The sequence below is a fragment of the Rhinopithecus bieti genome, unplaced genomic scaffold (assembly GCF_001698545.2).
Source record: "Rhinopithecus bieti isolate Rb0 unplaced genomic scaffold, ASM169854v2 scaffold_22039, whole genome shotgun sequence".
NCBI classification, from domain to species: domain Eukaryota; kingdom Metazoa; phylum Chordata; class Mammalia; order Primates; family Cercopithecidae; genus Rhinopithecus; species Rhinopithecus bieti.
In genome coordinates, this window is record NW_016810828.1 from 1,087,563 (window position 1) to 1,110,475 (window position 22,913).

The 22,913-nt window shown below is 35.4% G+C and overlaps 1 protein-coding gene across 1 annotated transcript in view; it reads left to right on the forward strand.

Annotated features, from left to right (window-relative positions):
* The window catches only part of CLASP2 (cytoplasmic linker associated protein 2), a 222,189-nt gene that overhangs the window by 133,334 nt on the left and 65,942 nt on the right, over window positions 1-22,913 (forward strand). The window contains 7 exon segments of the mRNA XM_017892934.1: window positions 3,417-3,479; window positions 4,421-4,527; window positions 7,542-7,786; window positions 10,101-10,164; window positions 14,748-14,750; window positions 20,095-20,258; window positions 21,692-21,770. Of these exon segments, the coding sequence (XP_017748423.1) occupies window positions 3,417-3,479; window positions 4,421-4,527; window positions 7,542-7,786; window positions 10,101-10,164; window positions 14,748-14,750; window positions 20,095-20,258; window positions 21,692-21,770 (725 nt within the window).

Sequence of the window (22,913 nt, forward strand, 5' to 3'; positions counted from 1 at the left end):
AAAAAAAAAAAAAAAAAAAAAAAAAAGACTTAGAAGGTTGCTTTTCAGACTTTGAAATGCTCAGGGAGAACATAGTTCTACTTATCCAGTGGAATTCTTATTTTCTCAGATATATATGGTAGTATAGAATTTTTTTTTTTTTTTTTTGCTATGGAGTGTCACTCTCTTACCCGTGCTGGAGTACAGTGGCACAATCTTGGCTCACTGCAGCCTCCACCTCCCAGGTTCAAGTGATTCTCCTGCCTCGGCCTCCCGAGTAGCTGGGATTACAGGCACCCACCACCACACCCACCTAGCTTTTGTATTTTTAGTAGAGATGGGATTTCACCATATTGGACCAAGCTGGTCTCGAACTCCTGACCTCAGGTGATCCACCCTGCTCGGCCTCCCAAAGTGTTAGGATTACAGGCGTGAACCACCACACCTGGCCAAGAATTTCTAATGGTTAATTTCTCATTCTCTAGGCCATTTGGCTCAAATATACTAGGCTTTTTTGTACTGACCTAGAAAACCCCATTAAAGCTAGAGTCACAGGAATATGCTCAACCCTTGTTTGTGTTCCAGCCCCAGGTGCCAGAGAGTTTCCCTCTTTCTTTTCCGTCTGTGGGGAGGTGCCAAAGTAAAAAAAACTGTTCCACATCACTAAGGCTGTGTGTGGCAGGTACTTTGTCAGAGATATTTTTAGTTCGTATGCTATAGAGTTGGTCTGCAGAATGTCTGTATGTGTGTATGTGCGCGCACATACATATATGTGGTGCATCCTCATTGATATACATTTAAAGAAATGAAGTAAATCCAGCATGTGTATAAAATAATCATGCCACTTTCAGAAGTGGAGGGAAGTGGAGTTGGATGTGTAGTGGTTTAAGAATGTATGTTACAGGGTCAGGTGGCCTGGGTTCATTCCCCAGCTACGTAACCTTTCTATGCCTGAGTTTCCTCATCTGTAAAACAAGGATAATAATAGTGTGTACTTCTTAGGATTGTTTCGGAGACTCATAAATGAGAAATACATTAAAAACTCCCTCAAGGCAGTGCTTGACACATAATGAGCACTCTATCGTGGTCATCATGGTCATCATCACTGCCACCACTGCTGCTGCTGCTGTTACCATTCTGCCTCTTCCCCCTGAAACTCTTTAGAAACAGTTAAATTATACTGCAGTGGCAAGGATCTCAGATTTCTTAATGGTACGGGCACCTGCACTTATATAATGTTGATATTGCAGGTTAGTAGAAAACATACCAAGAAGAAATCAAAACGTGTTTCTGGACTTTGTAAACGTGTACAATAGTTAGAGATTAGAGGACCTTTATAATCCACTACTAATTACTGTAAAAGTAAGCATGGTTTAATATGCCAGTTCTTAAAGAAATATTTTGTCTGGTCGTTAATATTCTAGATTCATCTCAAAGCTTCCATGTGACAATTTAAAAATTACTTAAATTTTGATATTAAAGGAAACCATTTTCCTGATTCTCTTGAAAGTTGCTATTTGCACTGAAGATGACTAAACCTTTTAGTCATAGTTTTAGAAGAATTGGCTTTTTTATAGCCATTTTATTTACATATAGGTACTGCATAGCAAAGGCAGCAGATTAGCCCTGTTTGTTTTGCAGGGATGAAAGTTAGCATTCCCAGAGATTAAGTTGCTTTTGCTATTGCCATTCTCTGCTACATTTGCCTACATTCTTTGGTCCTTTCTATTATTTGTTTCTTTGGTGGAATCCCCTTGTTGCTTGTGACTGGATATTGTTATTCAGCAGATGAATCATAAGTTTAGTGTGAGGGCCCTAAAGCATCAGAAGTAAATCAGAGCCAAGCAAAGTTTAACTTCTCTGGAACTTGCACCTTTAGTTTCCATTTATTTCTGGAACCAAGATATTTTAAAGGCTTACTTAATTTCAGACACCTATTATCTTCAGTCACAGATAACTATTGATTCTGTAAAGTGTTTCAAAGATTTTTGTCCACTAGACATTTCTAAACTTGTTCAGCTCTTCCTCATCATTTTAGAAATTATTTCTGTTAGGTAAAATTAAAACTAACAATGTATTTTAGTTTATTTTTCTGATGATACCAGTCACCTTTCAGGGCTAACTAAACATTTTGTGCAGCATTCTCTTAGTTTAATCCTCCTCTCTTTCAGTCTTCCTGTTTGTTAAGGCTGTCCTGTAGCAAACAAAAGAGTGACATTTTTACTGCTGTAATATATCTGGGGAAGAATAACTTTCTAAATTAAAGTAATATATTTTATTAAATATCAAAATGCATTTTTTGGCTATTCATTTCTATATGTAAGAGAAAAGTTAACTTTATGGTGTTATGCAAAATATACTAAATTTAGATTTTAGAGCAGTATATGGGGAGATATGTCCCAAGTTTCTACATTTTGGTTAAATTATTAGTATGTTTTTATATTCAAATGTGCCTTGATATTTAAATAATCTACTGAATGCAGAATTGGTGTTATGTGAACCATTATGGAAAATGTTAATGTTAACAAAATGAGGTGTATTAACTTTTGAACAATGTAAATTAAAGATGGTACATCTGCTGTTTAAGGGCAGAGGAATTGAAAGTACAGATACTGAAGTGTATCACTAGTAGGGTGGCTATAATCAAATTAATTAATCTCTAGGCTTTAGCTTTCTCATCTTTCTTAGTTTGTTCAGGCTACTGTAACAAAATAACATAGATTATGTGCTTTTAAATGACAGAAATTTATTTGGCATGGTTTGGGAGACTAGGAAATCTAAGATTAAAGAACCAGCAAATTTGGTGTCTGATGAGAACTCATTCCTTTGTTCACAGATGATACCTTCTCATTGTGTTCTCAAATGTTAGAAGGAGCTAGTTAGCTTTCTGGGGTCTCTTTTATAAGGGCACTAATCCCAATCATGAGGGCAATTTGGCTCCCAAAGGCCCCACCTATCTCCTAATACCATCACCTTGAGGATTAAGATTTCTACATATGAATGAATCGGGTGTTGGAAAAGGTCAGTCAGTTAGACCATAGCACCATCTGTAAAATTGAATACTAATTTACTGCCTCATTGGATGTCAGAATTGAAGGAGATAAGATTTTATTAGTTACTAGTTACCATGGTGGTTTTTTTTTTAAACTATAATGTTCGTATTTTTGTTTCATGCTTGTACCTTCAACATTTCCTTCCATTTGAATACTTCTTTTGTCTCCTGTAGGCCTGTCTGTCCACTTAGGTGTAAGATGTGTTTTTGTGTCAGGAATGATGGTGCAATGCTAATGTTCCATTGCCCGATTTGGCAATACTCTGATCATTGACTATAAAGAATAACACCAGTGTTAACTAACTCTCCTTGCCTGACAGTAGTGCTGCCACTATTCCTTGTTTCTGTGGTAATAGATGAGGTTTGTATGGTCCTGTTATTCCAGCCTCCAGACACCATTCCAGATCAACTGGTGCCCTCTACGCCCCCGATGTGTATGGGGCCTCAGGTGAAGGATGAGTACATTTTCACTATCATCTGGCATTCATCTCAGTTTTCATCCTTTTCAGTTTCCACTAAATAATATTCATGTTTTAAAATTGATTTGTTTTTATTATTTAAATTTAATTTGTTGGAGAATAAACTTTTTTTTTTCTTTTCTCCCAAGTAACGTTTTCCCCTTTAGCAACTATATTGAGCATTTTTCTTACTGGTATATGGACATTTTTTGTATAACCTGTTGTGTCATTTTAAATATAGAATTGTTTTATGTTCTCATCTTTGTATGTTGTGTTTTTTTTTTAAAAAAAAAAAAAAACCAAAATGGTGGATGAAGTGTTTTAATTGTAAATGATGGTATAGAAAGCAGTTGAGGGGGAGAATTCATCTCTGGTTTGTCTCTGTATACCTCAGAATGTCGGGCACATAGTAGACACTTAACAGCTATCGAATAGATGTCTCTTAGTTGTAGAATAAAACCAACTTATCTTGAAGGAGAGGAGATAATAATTAGAGCTTATTTTCCTTGTAAATTTCTAGTGTGTCTTCATGGATCTCCCTAACCACTATTGGTTGAGGATTGATCTTTGTTCTGGGTTACTCTGTGATTCAACCATATGGATGATATTTGCCTGAACTGATAGAGCTGGATTACAGGGCTATAGACTTGCAAGCCCTTAGTCTGCCAGCCATGCTTTCTTCTACCTTGTGGTTATAAATAGCGAAATAGTGACTGTTCTTTATTTTTCACACATTGTCAGTAATTTTAATTGCCTTTACCCTTTTATTTTGCCAAAAACTAAATGTGCCCAGAAAATACAATATTGCTTTTAAAATGCTTTGCCCCATTGGTTTTTTTTCCTTCCCCCGTAAGGGTCTTAAAGTTTCCCAACCTGACCCTGTTATATTTATGACTCCTTTAATTCTGTTTTCCTTCTTTTGATGATTTAGGTCCGGGTTATGGTATCAGCCAATCAAGTCGACTGTCGTCTTCTGTCAGTGCCATGCGAGTCCTGAACACAGGTTCTGACGTGGAGGAGGCGGTAGCAGATGCCTTGGTACTCTTCTCCATTTTCTTATCATTATAAATGTTCCAATTATGAAACTATTGAATGAGTAAGCCGGTCTATCCATGTGGGAAAAGGGATGGGGAAAAATCAGTGATTAAATCTAAAGATAAAATGTGGACAGTGTAAAAAGCAGAACAATATGATTATTGATCTTTATTAATCAGAATTGTATACCAGGGCCGAAATTACTGATGGGCTATCAGAAATATGAATATAGGTGTCTTTAATATGGTAATGTGTTTTATACATTGTAGTATACTTAAGGTAAGGGAGATAAATTATATAAATATGTACACTTAAAAGCATGTAATTTCAAGTCTAGCTTAAACTTTGGTATTTAGGGATTATTTTACTTTGGCGTTGGATTTTGTTTAGTCTTTTATCTGTGTTTTTTGAACTAAAATAAAGTACAACCTCAAGGCAAATTATAATTAAGATACATTTATATCTTATAGTTAGATATAATTCATGATTCTTTATGTCTGACACATTAAACAGTGAGATTTAAAAACATGCTCTACAGATCCATGATAGCTTGTCAGAAGATTGCTATACATATATCATTGTTGTTTTTCTCACTTAAAATTATGTAAGAAGTAGCATTTTTTAAAATGTATATAATTGGCTTTGGCTAATTTCCCGAGTTAATTCAGTATCACTTCCTCTTTCAAATTATAATACTAATCCTATGTTTGAAAAACATTTACTCAGTTTCTTACCCAGAACTTATAAGAGATCTCATCTTTGTTTTGAAATTTAAAAAAAATATGTTTCCTAAAATTGTAGATCCCATCTTAACTAGTGTTGATATAATACAATGTTTGCCGCGTAGGTTTGAAAAGACAAGTTTTTAAAAATATTCATTGGTAATAGCTATAATTTATTGAATATCACGTGTAGTTCTGTGCTAACCATTTCACTGTGCTGAATATTTCCCATTACTTCGGCCACTTGATTATTTTTTATAAATTAATATAATTAAGTAGGGACTTTGTTCTCCTCAGCATGGGATATATTGATCACATCTTGTTCTGATGATATTAAATTAATCAGATGTTTTTGATTTGCTATTCCTCATCCCTGTATCTCAAATCATGTTTTCTGGGTTTTTTAAATTGGATAATTTACCAGTTAAATTCTACTTACATAAATGTTATGAATTGATTGGCTTATTCTTGAACTATTACTTAGAACACTGAGATGGTGTGTTTGAATTATATGAGGAATGTTTAACTACCAAGGCTAAAGTTTGACTCCCAGTAATCTGATTCTGAGTACTTCCATTACTTGCAGAGCACAGAAGTTCCACTTACAACTACCAATTTTAAGGAAAAAACTGTCCAGCTAGTAAGCCTAATTTGTGCTGGAGAAAATCTTAGAAGTACATTTAACTTTGGAAATGACAAAAGGATCCAAATAGAAAGAACATTTAGGTTTCTTTGAGAAAACTGGTTATGGGAATATTTTTGTAGCATCACTATTTCTCTTTGAACTAAAGAATATTGACAAGATTAAAGATATAGCCTGCTAATAAGCAGTTCTTTGTACCTATGTGTGAAAAAAACGTAATGTTTCAGATCATAGGCGTTGTTAATGCCTACTTCACTGTGCTGATTAGCAAAATGTTCTTCATTATTTTCAATTTTTCTCTTTAAAAATTTACTGCTCTCAGCTCTTAGGAGACATACGGACTAAGGTATAGACATTGCTATTTTCTGACATCTTATGATACAATAACTTTTTTTTCTTTCATCAATTTAACAAATGATGGTCTTCTATTAAAAATTAAAGTAGAAGTAAAATCCTTAGACATACATCTATTTTTCTGTAAATATGGTTATCAAAAGAGAGATACTGCTTGAATAATGTCCTCTGGAGGTGCTCATTCTTTCAGCCTGACTACTTCATACAAATGAAATGAGGTCATTCACACTGACGTCTATAACAAAAGTGATCCTAGAGCTTAACACAAGAAACATTACCATTCAAAATTAAGCTAGTGTCTCTAAATCAATATAAGGTTTTTAGTGATGGAAACATCTCTTAAAACTATTTTGAATTAAATCATGTTTTTTTAGATTTTAGACTTTGGATAACTTATTGCCACCTGGAACTATTTTAAATTATTGTGTTTAATCTGTTTCATAGACATCTTCACCACTCATCAACCAAAATTCAAATATCAGATAACATAAAGATTTGTTTTCAACTGTTTTAAGGAAATCTTAAATAAACTATTTATTCTTTCTCATTTCACTTGAAATATGCGAAGTATAACTGGCAGTTACATATATTAAACAAGATTTAGATGTAAAGAAATCAAAGGAATCTGAATATGCTTTCTTATATTTATTGAAGTAAACAATATAGATACATTGAGAAAAGCATAGAGGGCTCTCAGGGAGTTCGCCTCCTTAAAATAATAGTAGACCAAATAGTTTTTCATCATTCTTTGTATTTCATTTCTCTAGGAGACATGAGGGTTGGGTACAAGGGAAGGAATAGTGGCAAGAGAAGTGGTAATGGAGGTTAAAGGAGAATAAAGAAAAGATAGAAAGACAGAAAGAAATGGAACTTTATACATGGAAAATGTTTTTCTGATCCGTTATACTCTTTCTTTAAAAAGGTAATATTTTCTTCTTACCAACTCAAATTTCTAATATAGGTTCTGTTCATTTACATTCTAGTAGTTCTTGGTTTTTCATGAAAAGGGGAAAGGAAAACCCCACATTTTTTAGAACTTCGCACTTTACATATCTGAACTTCCATATAGTCTTATTCTGCTTCTACTACTTTCCATGAAGAATATTTTACCTTCTACTAACTTCTAAAACTTGTTTTCTGAAGAAAAACTAAATACTGACATTCTGTTATTACAATGATTAGGAGCATGCTTTGCATTGATTTTAAAACAAAAATCAGTCCTTTTGTGGTCAGTGGAAATTATGAAATGCCAGTGTATTCTTTTGGCTGCTGCTAATGAGATTCTTGATGTATAACAGAAAAAACCAGCTCGAAGAAGATATGAATCATATGGAATGCATTCAGATGATGACGCCAACAGCGATGCATCTAGTGCTTGTTCAGAACGCTCCTATAGTTCTCGAAATGGTAGTATTCCTACATATATGAGGCAGACGGAAGATGTGGCAGAAGTCCTCAATAGATGTGCTAGTTCCAATTGGTCAGAAAGGAAGGAAGGCCTCCTAGGTCTGCAGAACTTACTGAAAAATCAGAGAACACTAAGGTGAGATGTTTTGTCTTAAAATGATTTTACTATCAGGTTAGCACTTTTTGATTTGACTTTGTTTCTATAATACTTTAGAGATATTGGTATAGAAACAGACTTGTCCTGAATTCATATGGTTGCATCAAAGTGTTTTTCCAAAGCTTTAGTCTTTGAGGACCATCTATACCTTCATTTAAAAAAAAAAAAAAAAAAAAAAAAAAAAATTGGTTGTTTTGTTTTGTTTTGTTTTTTTGAGACGGAGCCAGACTGCAGTGCAGTGGCGCGATCTCAGCTCACTGCAAGCTCCATCTCCTGGGGTCATGTCATTCTCCTGCCTCAGCCTCCTGAGTAGCTGGGACTACAGGTGCCCGCCACCATGCCCGGTTAATTTTTTGTATTTTTTTAGTGGAGACAGAGTTTCACCGTGTTAGCCAGGATGGTCTCGATCTCCTGACCTCGTGATCCGCCCTCCTCGGCCTCCCAAAGAGCTGGATTATAGGCATGAGCCACTGCGCCCAGCAATTGTTCTATTTAACAAAACATTTTAAAAGGAAACTTTTTATTCACACATAGAAATTAAATTTAAAATGTTATTACTTTTAATATTAAATAATAAAATGTACATAGTGATAAAACTGGTTTATTAAAATTTATTCCTGGTAAGTTTTCAATGAGAGGAAAAGAATGTTTATGCTTGTTTGGAAATGAAGATATATTCCTAGTGTGTGTGTAATATGTGAATTTTAGTGTAATACAAAGTTGAATTGGAATTTCTTTAAGAACAGATATTTGTTAATATTTTGGGTTTGGGGTTTTGTTTCCTTTGCTAATGGCATTTTCTTGTTTTTTTCCCCCTGCTTGCTTTATTGTCCTTGTCTGTGTAATGTTTTAAACCTATAGTTGACCCCTTTGAGAACCTAGCTTCAGATATTTCATAGGGTTAAGCATGATGGAATGTACAGGGTTACTTCCTGACTTGCTACCTGTGAAATAAGAGTTTGATGTACTTACTTCCTGTGTATTTGTTTTAGGACGTATTAGAACTATATAATTTAAAATAAATGTTTCTGTATTACCTAAATATATTTTCATGTGTGCATATCACACATCATGAATCACTGCAATCCACCATCATAATATTGTTCCCAGCCCATCCAGATTAAGTTAATACTAGATTCAGCATGCCATTTTAAATGACAAGGGAGTAGGCATAGTTTAGAATGATTTTAGCCCTTAAGCAGCAACATTTAAGAAAATGTTTTAACACCTAAACGGATAGAATTCATGTGTTGGTCATTTTAAATGGCAAGGGAGTAAGCATAGTTTAGAATGATTTCATCGCGTCAGTAGCAACATTTAAGAAAACGTCTTAACACTTAAAAGGATAAAATTCATGTATTGGGAATGCCACATGTAAAATTTCCCCTGTCACAATCCATTAATGAAGGATAATTGTATTTTTCTTCTTAACTTTTAACCTTTAAGATAGTGTGGGCTACAACAGAGTAATTGTTGTATTTAGTAACTTTGTATTTAGCCCTGACTAGGAAATCCCACAAATTTCTCAATTTTTAGGGCTGATGTTTTTTTAATGATTTCGTCGTCGTTTCTGATTTTAAGAGATGAGATCTCGCTTTGTCACCCAGGATGGAGTGCAGTGGCACAATCATTGTTCACTGCTGCCTTGAATTCATGGGCTCAAACAGTCCTCTTGCTTCAGCCTCCCAAGTAGCTGGGACTACAGGCATGTACCACCACACCCAGCTGATTTTTTTTTTTTTTTTTTTGAGACAGAGACTAACCCTGTCACCCACGCTGGCGTACAGTGGTGCAATCTCAGCTCAGTGCAACCTCTGCCTCCCAGGTTCAAGCAGTTCTCCTGCCTCAGCCTCCCGAGTAGCTGGGATTATAGGCGTGTGCCACCATGCCCAGCGCAGCTACTTTTTTGTATTTTTAGTAGAGACAGGGTTTCACGATGTTGGCCAGGCTAGTCTCAAACTCCTGACCTCCAGTGATCTGCCCACCTCAGCCTTCTAAAGTGCTGGGATTATAGACATGAACCACTGTGCCTGACCATTCCCAACTGTTTTTTGTTTTTTTTTAATTTATATAGACAGAGTCTTGCCATTTTGCCCAGGCTGGTCTTGAACTCCTGGGCTCAAGCGATCCTCTCACCTCAGCCTCCCAAAATGCTAGGATTATAGGTGTGAGCCACCATGCCCAACCTAACCTTTTTTTTTTTTTTTTTTTTAAGAAAAGTATGTGTAAAGTTACTTTTATATGACTTCTTGCTATGGCAAGATATTAATTAACCGCTGTATTATTTTGGCAGTCGAGTTGAACTGAAAAGATTGTGTGAAATTTTCACAAGAATGTTTGCTGACCCTCATGGCAAGGTACGTTTTAGTATTTAAGATTATTTATTTCTATAGGGTATCATTTGTATATTGTCAAAGTAGAAACACTGTAGGCCATTCTTATTTTATTGTCCCAAAATGGCAGTAATATTTTCAAACATAATTAAAATTGTTTGGTATCATACATAATTTAGAAATTAATCTCTGGTAACTTTTTGAGCTTCTCCAATGATAGATGGTCTAAGACTGAAAATTAAAGGGGATACAGTTACAACTCATGTAATTTAGTCACGTTGGTGTATTTTGTGTTACTAAGACTGTTTTAGTGTTTGTAAAAGACATAATTGGGGTAAGTTAAGTTTTTAACATTTTGTTTTCGTCTGTGATTAATTACAGCATTGATGTAAATATATTTCACTTTTGAAATAATAATTTTGTAGAAAAGAATTGTCATTAATTAACACAAAGGCACAAAATGTGGTTCCAGCCATAGTTTGGTGGTAATATAAGAGACATTTCTTACATTGAAATAGTCTGTAAAATTTTCAGAACTTTGTTCATTTTAATGTTGATTAAAACATATTTATTTAAGTACTTATATGTAATCTGCATGTGTACTGTGAAATTTTAGTTTACCTGGATGCATAGTGCTGTTATAAAACTGTGGTCACATATTCCGTTTCCAGCAGTATGTTTGACAATGGTGAAATCTTCCCTTAGGATACCAAATGTCTACAGGAGACTTTCTAACCTAAGTGAGAGGGAGATATGGCAAGGAAATGATAAGAAAAATATTAATGAATTTCACTTTACTGTTTCTTTTGTCTTTATTGTTGCACATCTCATTTCCTCATTTTTTTTTTCTATTTTGGTATTTTCATTACTTACAACACTACTTAAAGATAATGAAATCCACTTTATACATAAACTAAAATCCAGCTAATGATTTAAATCCAGTGGGGGATATACTTATTTAAATAAATTGCTTATACTTTAAAACAATATTTTCAAAGATTATTCTATCAGAAGTTTTATTTATTTGAGGATAAAATATCCTATTAAAAGACAAAGAAGAAAATATATTTGGTAAAATTTGTAACTTATAATTGAACATGCAGGTAACTGTACCATTCTATATTGATATTGCTATCACTGATTACAGCTGTAAGTCTTTAATGTAAAAATTTCTATAAATCCTGAACACATTAACTGTTGATATTTTTAGTTGGCAATATAAGCCAAAGGACAAGACAGTTATTTGGGTTAACTTGTATTTTCAAAGATTATTCTATCAGAAGTTTTATTTATTTGAGGATAAAATATCCTATTAAAAGACAAAGAAGAAAATATATTTGGTAAAATTTGTAACTTATAATTGAACATGCAGGTAACTGTACCATTCTATATTGATATTGCTATCACTGATTACAGCTGTAAGTCTTTAATGTAAAATTTCTATAAATCCTGAACACATTAACTGTTGATATTTTAGTTGGCAATATAAGCCAAAGGACAAGACAGTTATTTGGGTTAACTTGTTTTATTAAACATTTAAATTAATAGTCTATTCAACTTTGAAATACATAGTTATTAAGCATCTTCACTAATTCCTGCTACTGGAAGATATAAGACCAAAGCTAGATTATTTCTTGAAGTCACAGTTTTTGACTTTCTTTTAAGGCAGTAATGCAGTTTGGTTGGATGCCATGATATATAGTGATAAAGACAAACTTTTTTAAAAGATCAAATAGGAAAGCTGAGTTTAACACTGTTATAGGAACTTAACTGAACACAAATGTTTGGCCTCTCTTAATACATGTGGAGAACCAGCTACTATTTTCCCTAGGATTGCATCAGATTTCTCTTCTTAGGGCTTTATAGCAACATAAAATTCTTATCTACCCATCTGGTTTGTTTGTTTGATTTTGGTTTTTGTTTTTTAGTCAGTTCTGTGTAGACAAATGTAATGGGAAGATTTTCATTTTTGTGTGGCCGTTGATTGTCCATCAGAGACTCTGTCAATAATGTAATTCATTAAGGATAGACTAGACATGTCATCATCCTGTGCTGAGTTAAAATGTTTGAGTTTTGCATTGTATTCTGATATTTTTTAAATAACTGCACCCCTCCCTTTTAATGTATTTTAGACCAAGAGTTCCATCTTCAGAATCAAGCAGGTTTTTTTGGTATCTTCTTTATGAATGCAATCTTGTTCTATATCGGACTCAGCCACTATTTTCTGTAAATAATGTGGCTTTGCAGACCATAATGGTCTCTGTCCCAGCTTCTCAATTATGCCATTATAGCACGAAGGCACCCTTAACAGGCAATAAATAAACAAATGTGTGTGTTGGGTTGCAATAAAACTTTATTTATGAACATTAGAATGTGAGGGTATATATATGTGTGTGTGTGTGTGTGTGTGTGTGTGTGTGTGATTTTTTTTTTTTTTTTTTTTTTTTTTTTGATACAAGATCTCTTTCTGTCACCCAGGCTGGAGTACAGTGGCTTGATCTTGGCTCACTGCTTCCGCCTCCTGGGTTCAAGCGATTCTCATGCCTCAGCCTTCCAAGTAGCTGGGATTACAGTCATGTGCCACCACACTCTGCTAATTCTTTGTATTTTTAGTAGAGACGGATTCTCGCCATGTTGGCCAAGCTGGTCTCGAACTCCTGGCCTCAAGTGATCTGAGGTGACAAGCCCATCTTGTCCCCCCAAAGTGCTGTGATGACAGGCGTGAGCCACCATGCCTGGCCATGTGTTTATGTAATTTTCATGTGTCACTAAATACCCTTTTGATTGCTTTCAAAATCATTTTAAAATGACTTTAAAAACTTTTTAAGAATTAGAAATAGCCTGCAGGCCATAGTTTGCTGACCCCTGTCATATATGATCAACTCTTTGTCATTGACACTAAAATAGAAACATATGTTCAGGAACCTATACCCTTGGAAAGCTGAAATTATTTGATGTCTGTAATTTGATAAAAGAACTTTTTACTTCATATGCCCGTATAGAAACAAGTAATTAACCACAATATCTGTAAGACAGTAATTTAGACCATAAATCAGCAAATGTATCTTTTAAAGCCTTTTAGTGTTTTTTGTAAGTGAAGTAGTGTAATGGTAGGCTTTGTTTGGACATTATCTTGAGGGCAGTGAGCAGTCACTGAGTAGATAAGACGTACCTTTGGAAGCATTACTTAAGCAGTGTGAGGGAGAATTTAAAATAACAAGTATGGATAGTGGAGCTAGATTGCTTGGGTTCAAATTCTACCTCCAATTTATTAGCAGTATGTACTTTAATTATTAATCTGTAAAACAGTTAATAGTAATACCCACCTCATAAGAGTGTGATGATGATTAAATGAGTCAATATATGTAAACCCTTAGAACATACCAAGTACCATATATAAGTTTTTTAAAGATCAAATAAATTTTTTAAATTAAGGAGTTTGAGGCAGATTTTTATTTTGACTGCTCTGGACCCATTTTTTGCCCGTCAAATGCAAGCAGTATCAGTTGCCAAAAGCCATCCCATATATTTTTGGCACTTGACTCTGGAAAGAACTGCCTTCACTGTGGTGCTTACTTTGAATTGACATTTTATGGTATTTGTAACACTACCTCTTGAATCATACTCTTAAGTCTTGGACAGCAAGGGTAGGAATTCAATCTGTGGCTACTAAAATGAGGCACAGTTGAATCTCCTGACAAGCATTCTAGGAAGCTCAGCTGCCTGCAGTCTTTGGATCAGGAGACCATAACACACATCTTACCTAGGGAAAATAAAAAGTAGTATAGTTTCTTTTTTTTTTTTTTTTTTTTTTTGAGACGGAGTCTCGCTCTGTCGCCCAGGCTGGAGTGCAGTGGCCGGATCTCAGCTCACTGCAAGCTCCGCCTCCTGGGTTCACGCCATTCTCCTGCCTCAGCCTCCCGAGTAGCTGGGACTACAGGCGCCCGCCAGGTCGCCCGGCTAGCTTGTTGTATTTTAGTAGAGACGGGGTTTCACCATGTTAGCCAGGATGGTCTTGATCTCCTGACCTCGTGATCCGCCCGTCTCGGCCTCCCAAAGTGCTGGAATTACAGGCTTGAGCCACCGCGCCCGGCCAGTATAGTTACTTTCATTACTTCCAATCAATAGTTATTGTTTCAAGCCTTCACAGAAATATTTTAACTTGTGAAAGTATTGCTTCTGAGAGGAGGAAAAAAAGAGAAAAGAAAGGAAAAAAACTCTATAGACTGTGCTTTGGAACCAAATGTTGGCCCTGTTCAGAAGTGGGAGTATGTATCTATTATTCTTGGATTCTTTTCAGATGTTTAACCTCAAGGATTGGTAGGGTCTGGAAAAGAAGAGTTTTGTCTTTAGTTTTCTTAATTTTCCTGGCAAGGAGGTGCAAGAGAAACAAAATCATATGTTCTTCTCCCATATATTCATTTAAGTCTTGTTTTAAAAACTATTTTGAGTTTATCATAAAACTTTGAAAACATTTGTCACTTTTATTTTCTAAGTGTTTTTCTTCCATACAGGAACTTTGCATTGATGGCGACTAATTTGTGTGTTTTTCTTTTTTTTCTTTTTTTCTTTTTGCATGCTGTCCCCTGTGTTGGAACTCTCAATAGAGAGTAAGTTGGTTCAATATTTGTTGGAAACCTAACTTTACTGCATGACTGTGAAATTAACCCTTTTTCTCTGTTTTCTCTCCCGAAGAGTTCATGCAGTGTTGGAACCTTTGCAATCCACGAAATGCTATTTGCAGTTACGCAAACTATCATTCTGTTTGGAGATACGCTTTTTAATCTACTAATTAATCTAATTTGATTATGTTCTTCTGTTCTATATTTGATGACTGGCACACCTAAGATATAAGGGAGTTAAAGAAAAGTCTGCCTCAATTGTAATAGCTCGAGTATTTTAATTCTTTTCCAACAAATTATATTTATGAGATATGTGGGATAATAAATTGATTCTGTTGAAGATTGCTTCCATTGAATTATTTAAAAATGATTCTGAAGTTTCACAATTTTTTAAAAAAAATTTAACCCCTCCCTTCCCACAATTGATGTTTTATTAATGTCATTCCATAAAAGCAAACAGTGGATTATGGAATAATAATTCTCATCTTTGTCTTCTGAAAGAAAATATGAATCACTATTATTATATTAGCGTAGCCATTTTCCACTTTGTTCTTTAATCATAGATAAGGAAATGGGAGCATATTAACATCTGACAAGAACCCTTTTTGTTAGGGCAATCAAGTAAGAAATTTTATATATAATTTTCAATAAATTTTAGATATGGATAATGAATGAAGATAGATCGCTGTATATGTATCTATATGTAAGTACAATTGACTTAGAGAGGGACACAGACTTCTGTGGAATCGAAAATCTGTATATAATTTTTAACTCCCCAAAACATAACTACTAATAGCCTAGTGTTGACCAGAAACCTTACCAATAACAGTCAATTAACATATATTTTATTTATTATATGTATCATACAGTGCATTTTTTTTTCTTTTTTTTTGAGACGGAGTCTCGCTCTTTTGCCCAGGCTGAAATGCAATGGCTCAATCTCAGCTCACCACAACCTCCACCTCCTAGGTTCAAGCAATTCTCCTGCATAGGTGGGATTACAGGCATGCGCCCACCACGCCCAGCTAATTTTGTATTTTAGTAGAGACGGGGTTTCTCAATGTTGGCCAGGCTGGTCTCAAACTCCCGACCTCAAGTGAGCCACATGACTCGGCCTCCCAAAGTTCTGGGTTACAGGCATGAGCCACTGTGCCTGGCCTATATACTGTATTCTTATAATAAAGTAAACGAGAGAAAATAAAATGTTATTAGCCAAGCTCATGCCTATAATCCCAGCACTTTGGGAGGCTGAGGTGGGCAGATCACCTGGGGTCAGGAGTTTGAGACCAGCCTGGCCAACGTGCTGAAACCCTATCTCTACTAAAAATACAAAAAAATTAAGCGGGTGTGGTGACACTGGCCTATAATCCCACCTACATGGAAGGCGGAGGCAGGAGAATCACTTGAACCTGGGAGGTGGAGGTTGCAGTGAGCCGAGATAGCACCAGTGCACTCCACCCTGGGTAATAGAGTGAGACTCCGCCTCAGAAAGAAAATAAAATGTTATTAAAATTATAAGGAAGAGAAAATATATTTACTTACTAATTATTAGATGGAATGGATCACCATAAAGATCTTCATTATTGTCATCTTCACCTTGAGTAGGCTAAGGAGGAAGAGGAGAGGTTGGTGTTGCTATCTCAGGGGTGGCAGAGGTAGAAGAAAATCCACGTATAAGTGCACCCACACAGTTTAAAAGCATGTAGTTCAAGGGTCACCTGTGTATGTGTGTGCATATGATCATTTACTAAGTACCATTGATAGGGTATAAGCATTTTTGAAAAATAATAGTACAGGCTGGGCACATGGCTCACATCTGTAATCCTAGCACTTTGGGAGACTGAGGTGAGAGGATTGCTTAAGGCTGGGAGTTTGAGACCAACCTGGGCACCAAGGTAGACCCCATCTGTACAAAACTAAAAAAATTAACTGGACATGATGATGCATGCCTGTAGCCCTACCTACTGAGGAGGCTGAGGTGGGAAGATCGCTCGAGCCCAGAGGTTTTAGGCTGCAGTATGCCATGATCATGCCAGTACACTACAGACTGGGTGATAGAGTAAGACTGTCTCAAAAGCAATAACAAAATTTTTAAAATAGTATAATTTCTTATGTAGAGTACAGCAACTAACATGTCCACATTTTTATTTAGCTACTCACATTTTATATAACCAAAAAATATTTCTACTTAGGAAACTCAGAGACGTCTTCTTGAAGAAAATGGGTCTTAACAGAACATAAGCTTTGGATATGTCAGTGTGAGAATAAAGGCTTATTGGAAGTAGCTAGCCTGAGTCCAGAAAAAGAAGTGGGAGATGCTAGAAAGTTTATAGGAAATAAAAAGAAGTTAATCTTGGCTCGAATAAAGGGAAGGTCTTCCCTTGCATTGAAGAAAAAGGGTTGGATATATGAGATGTGTTCAAGGATAAAGAGTTTATGTTTCCAGATAGCCCAAGATCAATTTGGAGTTAGAAACTTGTCTAAGTATTTTAGACATTATCTTATAGACAGTGAAGGGACGTTAAAGGATTTTGTTTCCATCCAAAGAGTGATACCACAATCTGATGGTGACAAACATGAGTTGACAAACTACAGCCTGCAGGCCATATCTTTCCTGCTGCCTGTTTTTGTGAATAAAGTTATATTGGCACACAGCCATGCTTATTTGTTTATTTGGTGTCAGTGGCTGTGCTAAATGGCAAAGTTGAATAGTTGTGATAGAGACCATATGGTTTGCAAAGCCCTAGGATATTTACTATCTGGCCTGTTACAAAAATGGTTTACTGACCCCCGGTATACAGAAAATATAAAACTAAAGTCAGGCTACTACAGAAATCCAGATCTGAGGTCGGAAAGGTTTGGTGCCTTTAGTGATGGTGTGGTAAACAGATTTGGAGAAGGTCAGGAAAAAGCTGTTCTAGAGGTTCTGAGGCCTCATGAGATAGAGAGACTATGTCAAGTAGGTCACACTTGTGATAAAAAGAGAATCAGGATGAAGACATGCAAAAGGAGAATTCCTGGCAAACAGAAAGAAGAGAAGAGGAAAGCCATGTCAAGTTACAGAACGGCCAAACATACTAAACTTAATGAAGACGCTGTTATACATCACGATTAGAAAGTAATTGGTGGGAGCAATAGGATGGAAACAGAGAGATAATTTATTGGGATGACTTCTGCATCTGTAAGCAAAGGATTTAGGTAGAGAATAAAAGAGTAAAGATAGAGGAGACCATGTTTTAGAGAGCAAGAATATAAAGTAGAAAGATTAGCCTTAAAATGAAGAAAATCACTTCTTTCTTGAAGAAATGGTGATTAGAAGGATAGGTATAGAGGAAATCAAATTGAGGGAAGAGTCAATGGAGAATTTCATGTTGAATGACAATAAAGAAGATAAGTTAGGTCATCTGGTAATAGAGTGGATGAGCACAACTGAAAACCAAGTGACCTAGCTTTAAGTCCTGGCCTAGCTATTAACCATCTGTGAAACATTGGGCAGGTCATGTAATTCTCTGGTTCCCTGTTTCCTCATCCATAAAATAGGAGGGTTGACCTAGGCATTCTAATGTCTGATTTTCAGAATGGATTTTCATATAGGAAAGCTTGAGGTTGTAATCTTCAGGAGCATAGACAAGTGTTGAAACAAGGGTGAAAGTGAACCACAGAATAGGATAATGGTGTCCTAGTAAATGAGCTTTGGGGGAGAGGCAGGAAGCTCTGATTTGTAGTGTTTGCCCATTTCTGAGATGTGAATACCCCTATCCACTTCACAAAATTCCTGAATATTTAACAGTGGACTGTCTAGACAGGTGCAAACTGAAGCCAGCACATCACTGAACAGATTTGCTAGGTAACAATAAGAATGAGTACCAGATTAGTTACATGCATTTGGTCATAGACTAAGTCTAGTGAAGTTCCTTGACAGTATTCCTGGCCCTCAGGAGAAGGCCAGAGACAGTTTAATGAAGCAGTTGGCCAAGTTTGGAATCTAAGAGAATCCAAGTTCTTGGGAGATTGTTGGGGTACGGGTGGGACAAGAGTTAAAGGAATCCACACTGAGTAGGAACATTGTTGAAGCACACACTGCCTGGGGACCAGAGAATACTCAAAAATTTAATTATAGTTTCTACTGTTAGCAGTATAATGCGTCTTAAGCAAATAGCTAAAGTATATTTTTATTTTTAACTCAATTTAAATGGTGAAGCTTAATTACAATTCTGATAAAGAAAATCCTTCATTTCTAAAGAGAAAAAAACAAGAGTTCATCTATAACTGTATAATGAGAATTCAAGAAATAAAATATACATTGAGAGCAAAACCCTTAGTTCGCAAGTTAACATATTTACTTTTTGAGATTAACTTGAAAAGTTAATAATTTTAAGATTTTTTAACCCATAGTTTTTAATCTATGATTAAAATGTTTATTATAATTTGTCCAGTAATACATTATGGCTGATAGAGTTTTTTCTTCTTTACCTAGAAACTAATTTTCCAGTATGGTGTTGACTATCTTATAAAGAGATACAGCCTTGATAAAGGTCACTTTTCATCAGTATTTTAATGAGCTGTATCACTTATAAACATTATCTTCCCTTCACTATAATAATTTTTTTCTACCTTATAAAAATGTGTAAACCAATAGATTAATATTGGAAGTAAGTAAAAAACCCATAAATGGGTATGGAGACTAATAGTATGCCATCTAGGACTTTTTAGAAATCACTAAAATTTAGATGTAGACATTGATCTTGGATTTATTTTATTTTAGATGCAGTTACAGTTAAATCATTTAAAATTACCATTGAGGCAGTTTTAATAAATAATATATCCTATACCAAATTATTTGTGACAATTGTCATTTTGAGAAGTCTGAGGATTCTCTAATTAGTCTATTATGCCAGGTAAATTTTATACTTTAAGGTCATTGTAGTCTTCTCGTTCATTTACTCAGTACCACTCTTCGGAAAAACTGAGAGTTAGTGAAACTATAGTTTTTTCCCCTACATTTTATAGAAAACAGATTTCACTTTAACCAGTTTAAGCTGTGGCATCATTGATAATATTAGGTGTGCCAGCCATTATGGCCAAACTTTCTTTACCAAGTGATGCTGCATGGAATAGCTAATTGTCGAACTTCTGCAGAAGTTGGATAACAGTTCAAATGTACTCTTGTATCACAGAGTCCAATGAAAAGCAAGAGAGATTGTTTTTCCGCTTGGCTGCCAATCGCTGTGCCTCTGATTCCTGTGTTCCTTTCTATATTCGGTTTGAACTGAACATAGAGGTCAATATTTCCTCTTTTTTTCTCCCTACCTCTCCCCTTTATCAACTGTAGGTATTCAGCATGTTTTTGGAAACGCTAGTGGATTTCATACAGGTCCACAAAGATGATCTTCAAGATTGGTTGTTTGTACTGCTGACACAACTACTAAAAAAAATGGGTGCTGATTTGCTTGGATCTGTTCAGGCAAAAGTTCAGAAAGCCCTTGATGTTACAAGGTAATATTTTTTTCATATATTTCAAGTTAACCTGATAATAACTAGGAATATCTAATCCCCATATTAATAGTTCAGATTTCTGAGTCCCTTTGAACAATTTAGACTGCATGGACTCCATTTGAAGATTGTTAATTATGCCCACTCATATCGTATATTTAACGCAACATTTTTCCTTAGGTCAAGCCCTGCATTTCTTTTATAAAAATTGTATTAATATTGGTTGACTAGTTCAAGGTGGTATTTTATCTTAATTGATATATCAGCAGCTGGGCATGGTGGCTCACACCTGTAATCCCAGCAGTTTGGGAGGTTGAGGCAGGCAGATCACTTGAGGTCAGGAGTTTGAGACCAGCCTGGTCAAAATGGTGAAACCGTATCTCTACTAAAAATACGAAAATTAGCCAGGTGTGGCGGGAGGCATCTGTAAGCTCAGCTACTTGGGAGGCTGAGGCAGGAGAATCGCTTGAACCGAGGAGGTGGAGGTTGCAGTGAGCTGAGATTGTGCCACTGCTCTCCAGCCTGGGCAATAGAGCAAGACTCTGTCTCAAAAGAAAAAGGAAAAAAAAAGGTATCGGCAAAGTAAGGTTGAAGATTGAAGATTTTATTTAGTCTACTATAAAAAGTATTTTCTGTGTATTTAAACAATGTTTTTTTATGCATTTAAATATTCTAAATCTCTTTTCAGAAGGTTTTGAACCAATGATACAGTTCTACTTTCTTGTGTAGATTGTTGAAATATGAAACATTTATTTCAAATATCTGTTTACTAGGTTGAGGTGAGTCAGAATTCAGATTTTAGGCGTAGAGAAACATTTCTGAGAATGTTAAGCTTTTTACTGAATACATTTTTCTGATTAAATCTATAGTTGAGGCAAGATAGGCTATTGTTTACTCTAGTATTGCTTTTTGTTTGTTTGTTTGTTTGGGACGGAGTTTTGCTCTTGTTGCCCGGGCTGGAGTACAATGGCACAATCTCAGCTCACCGCAACCTCTGCCTCCCGGGCTCAAGTGATTCTTCTGCCTCAGCCTCCCGAGTAGCTGGGATTACAGACATGCGCCACTATGCCTGGATAATTTTGTATTTTTAGTAGAGACTGGGTTTCTCCATGTTGGTCAGGCTGGTCTCGAACTCCCGACCTTAGGTGATCTGCCCACCTCAGCCTCCCAAAGTGCTTAGGAACACAAGCATGAGCCACTGCGCCCAGCCTGTAGTGTTGCTTTTTAACCCTGTACTGAGTACAAATTCAGATGTTCATATTCTTCTGAGGATGCATTTATTGTATACTATACCAGATAGTTTATACCACATGCAGATACTACTTCATGGATGTTTTTTGGATGACATTATGTTTGGTATTAAGCATAGTCTTTTGCTATTACATGCGTACTTGCTAACTAAATTTTTGTTTTGCTTTGCTTTGTTCTTGTTTCAGAGAATCTTTTCCAAATGATCTTCAGTTCAATATTCTAATGAGATTTACAGTTGATCAGACCCAAACACCAAGCTTAAAGGTAAAAATTTGAGATCTTTTGAAGACATTATAAAGAATTGAAATATTTATTGATAAAGTTATGTTGATGTTTGTGTTTCTGTCACATGAGAAGCTGTTCAATCAGTGGGTTTTGTTTTTATAAACTTTCAGACAGTCAAGCCAGCACTTCGGGACCAGCTTCACTCTTTTTGGAGCTCCAAGGTTTTATTGTTTTTGTTTTCATTTGCATTATTTCTTTTCTTAACTCTCTGCAGTGTTTGCATCTATATTCAACTACTAACCTTTGTAAGCCTTTTACGCATGCACATATTTGATTTCAAATGTTATTTAAATGCAATGCCAGACTCTAAGTCTTTTGGAGAAACTTAATGGTGATACACATTTGGAAGGCATCACAGTATTGCCATCTAACCCTAAGCTGGTAATGCAAACTCACTCTATAAAGTCTTACCTAATTTTATGTTTGTGATTTCCCATTACCCTTTTTTTTTTTTTTTAAGTGTCAGGCATTTTAACAGGTATTTTAGGCAAAATGTCAGTTTTGCCTATGTATTAACTAAACACAAATTTTTAAATTTAACCTCAGCCCCTTTCTTCAGTTATCCTTGACTGAAATAGTAAGTTTTTTTCTGATGTATGCATAACATTTGGAATTATAATTAACTTTCTCATTTGTTATATACACACATTTTCCAGTTAATGTGAAAACTAAGTGGATTCCAATTTGTGATTTAAAATGATGATTAAATTTTACATAAAAGAAAAAAATTAATGTACAAGAATAGCTCCTGAATTCTTTACTAAAGGGTTTTTTTAGTGAGTTTTATTAAATGAGATTAAAGTCAGGGAAATAACAAGCATATGTACTTACACAAGTCCTTTATTTTTCTGCTCTATCCTGCACGAAATATATTTCTACAAGCATTACTGCCCAGGATTGATTTTTCCCTTAAGTTCTGAATGCAATTGTGCCTCAGAATCACAATTATGTTTCTTACCAGGGTTGACTTTGTAAACCGAAAAGTGTCTGAGACAAGTCTCAATCAATTTAGAGTTTGCCAAGATCGAGGATGCATCCAGGAGAAAGAGACACAAGCTACACTAGGGTCTGTGGCCTGTGCTTTCTTCCAGAGAGGGTTTTGAGGACTTTAATATTTAAAAG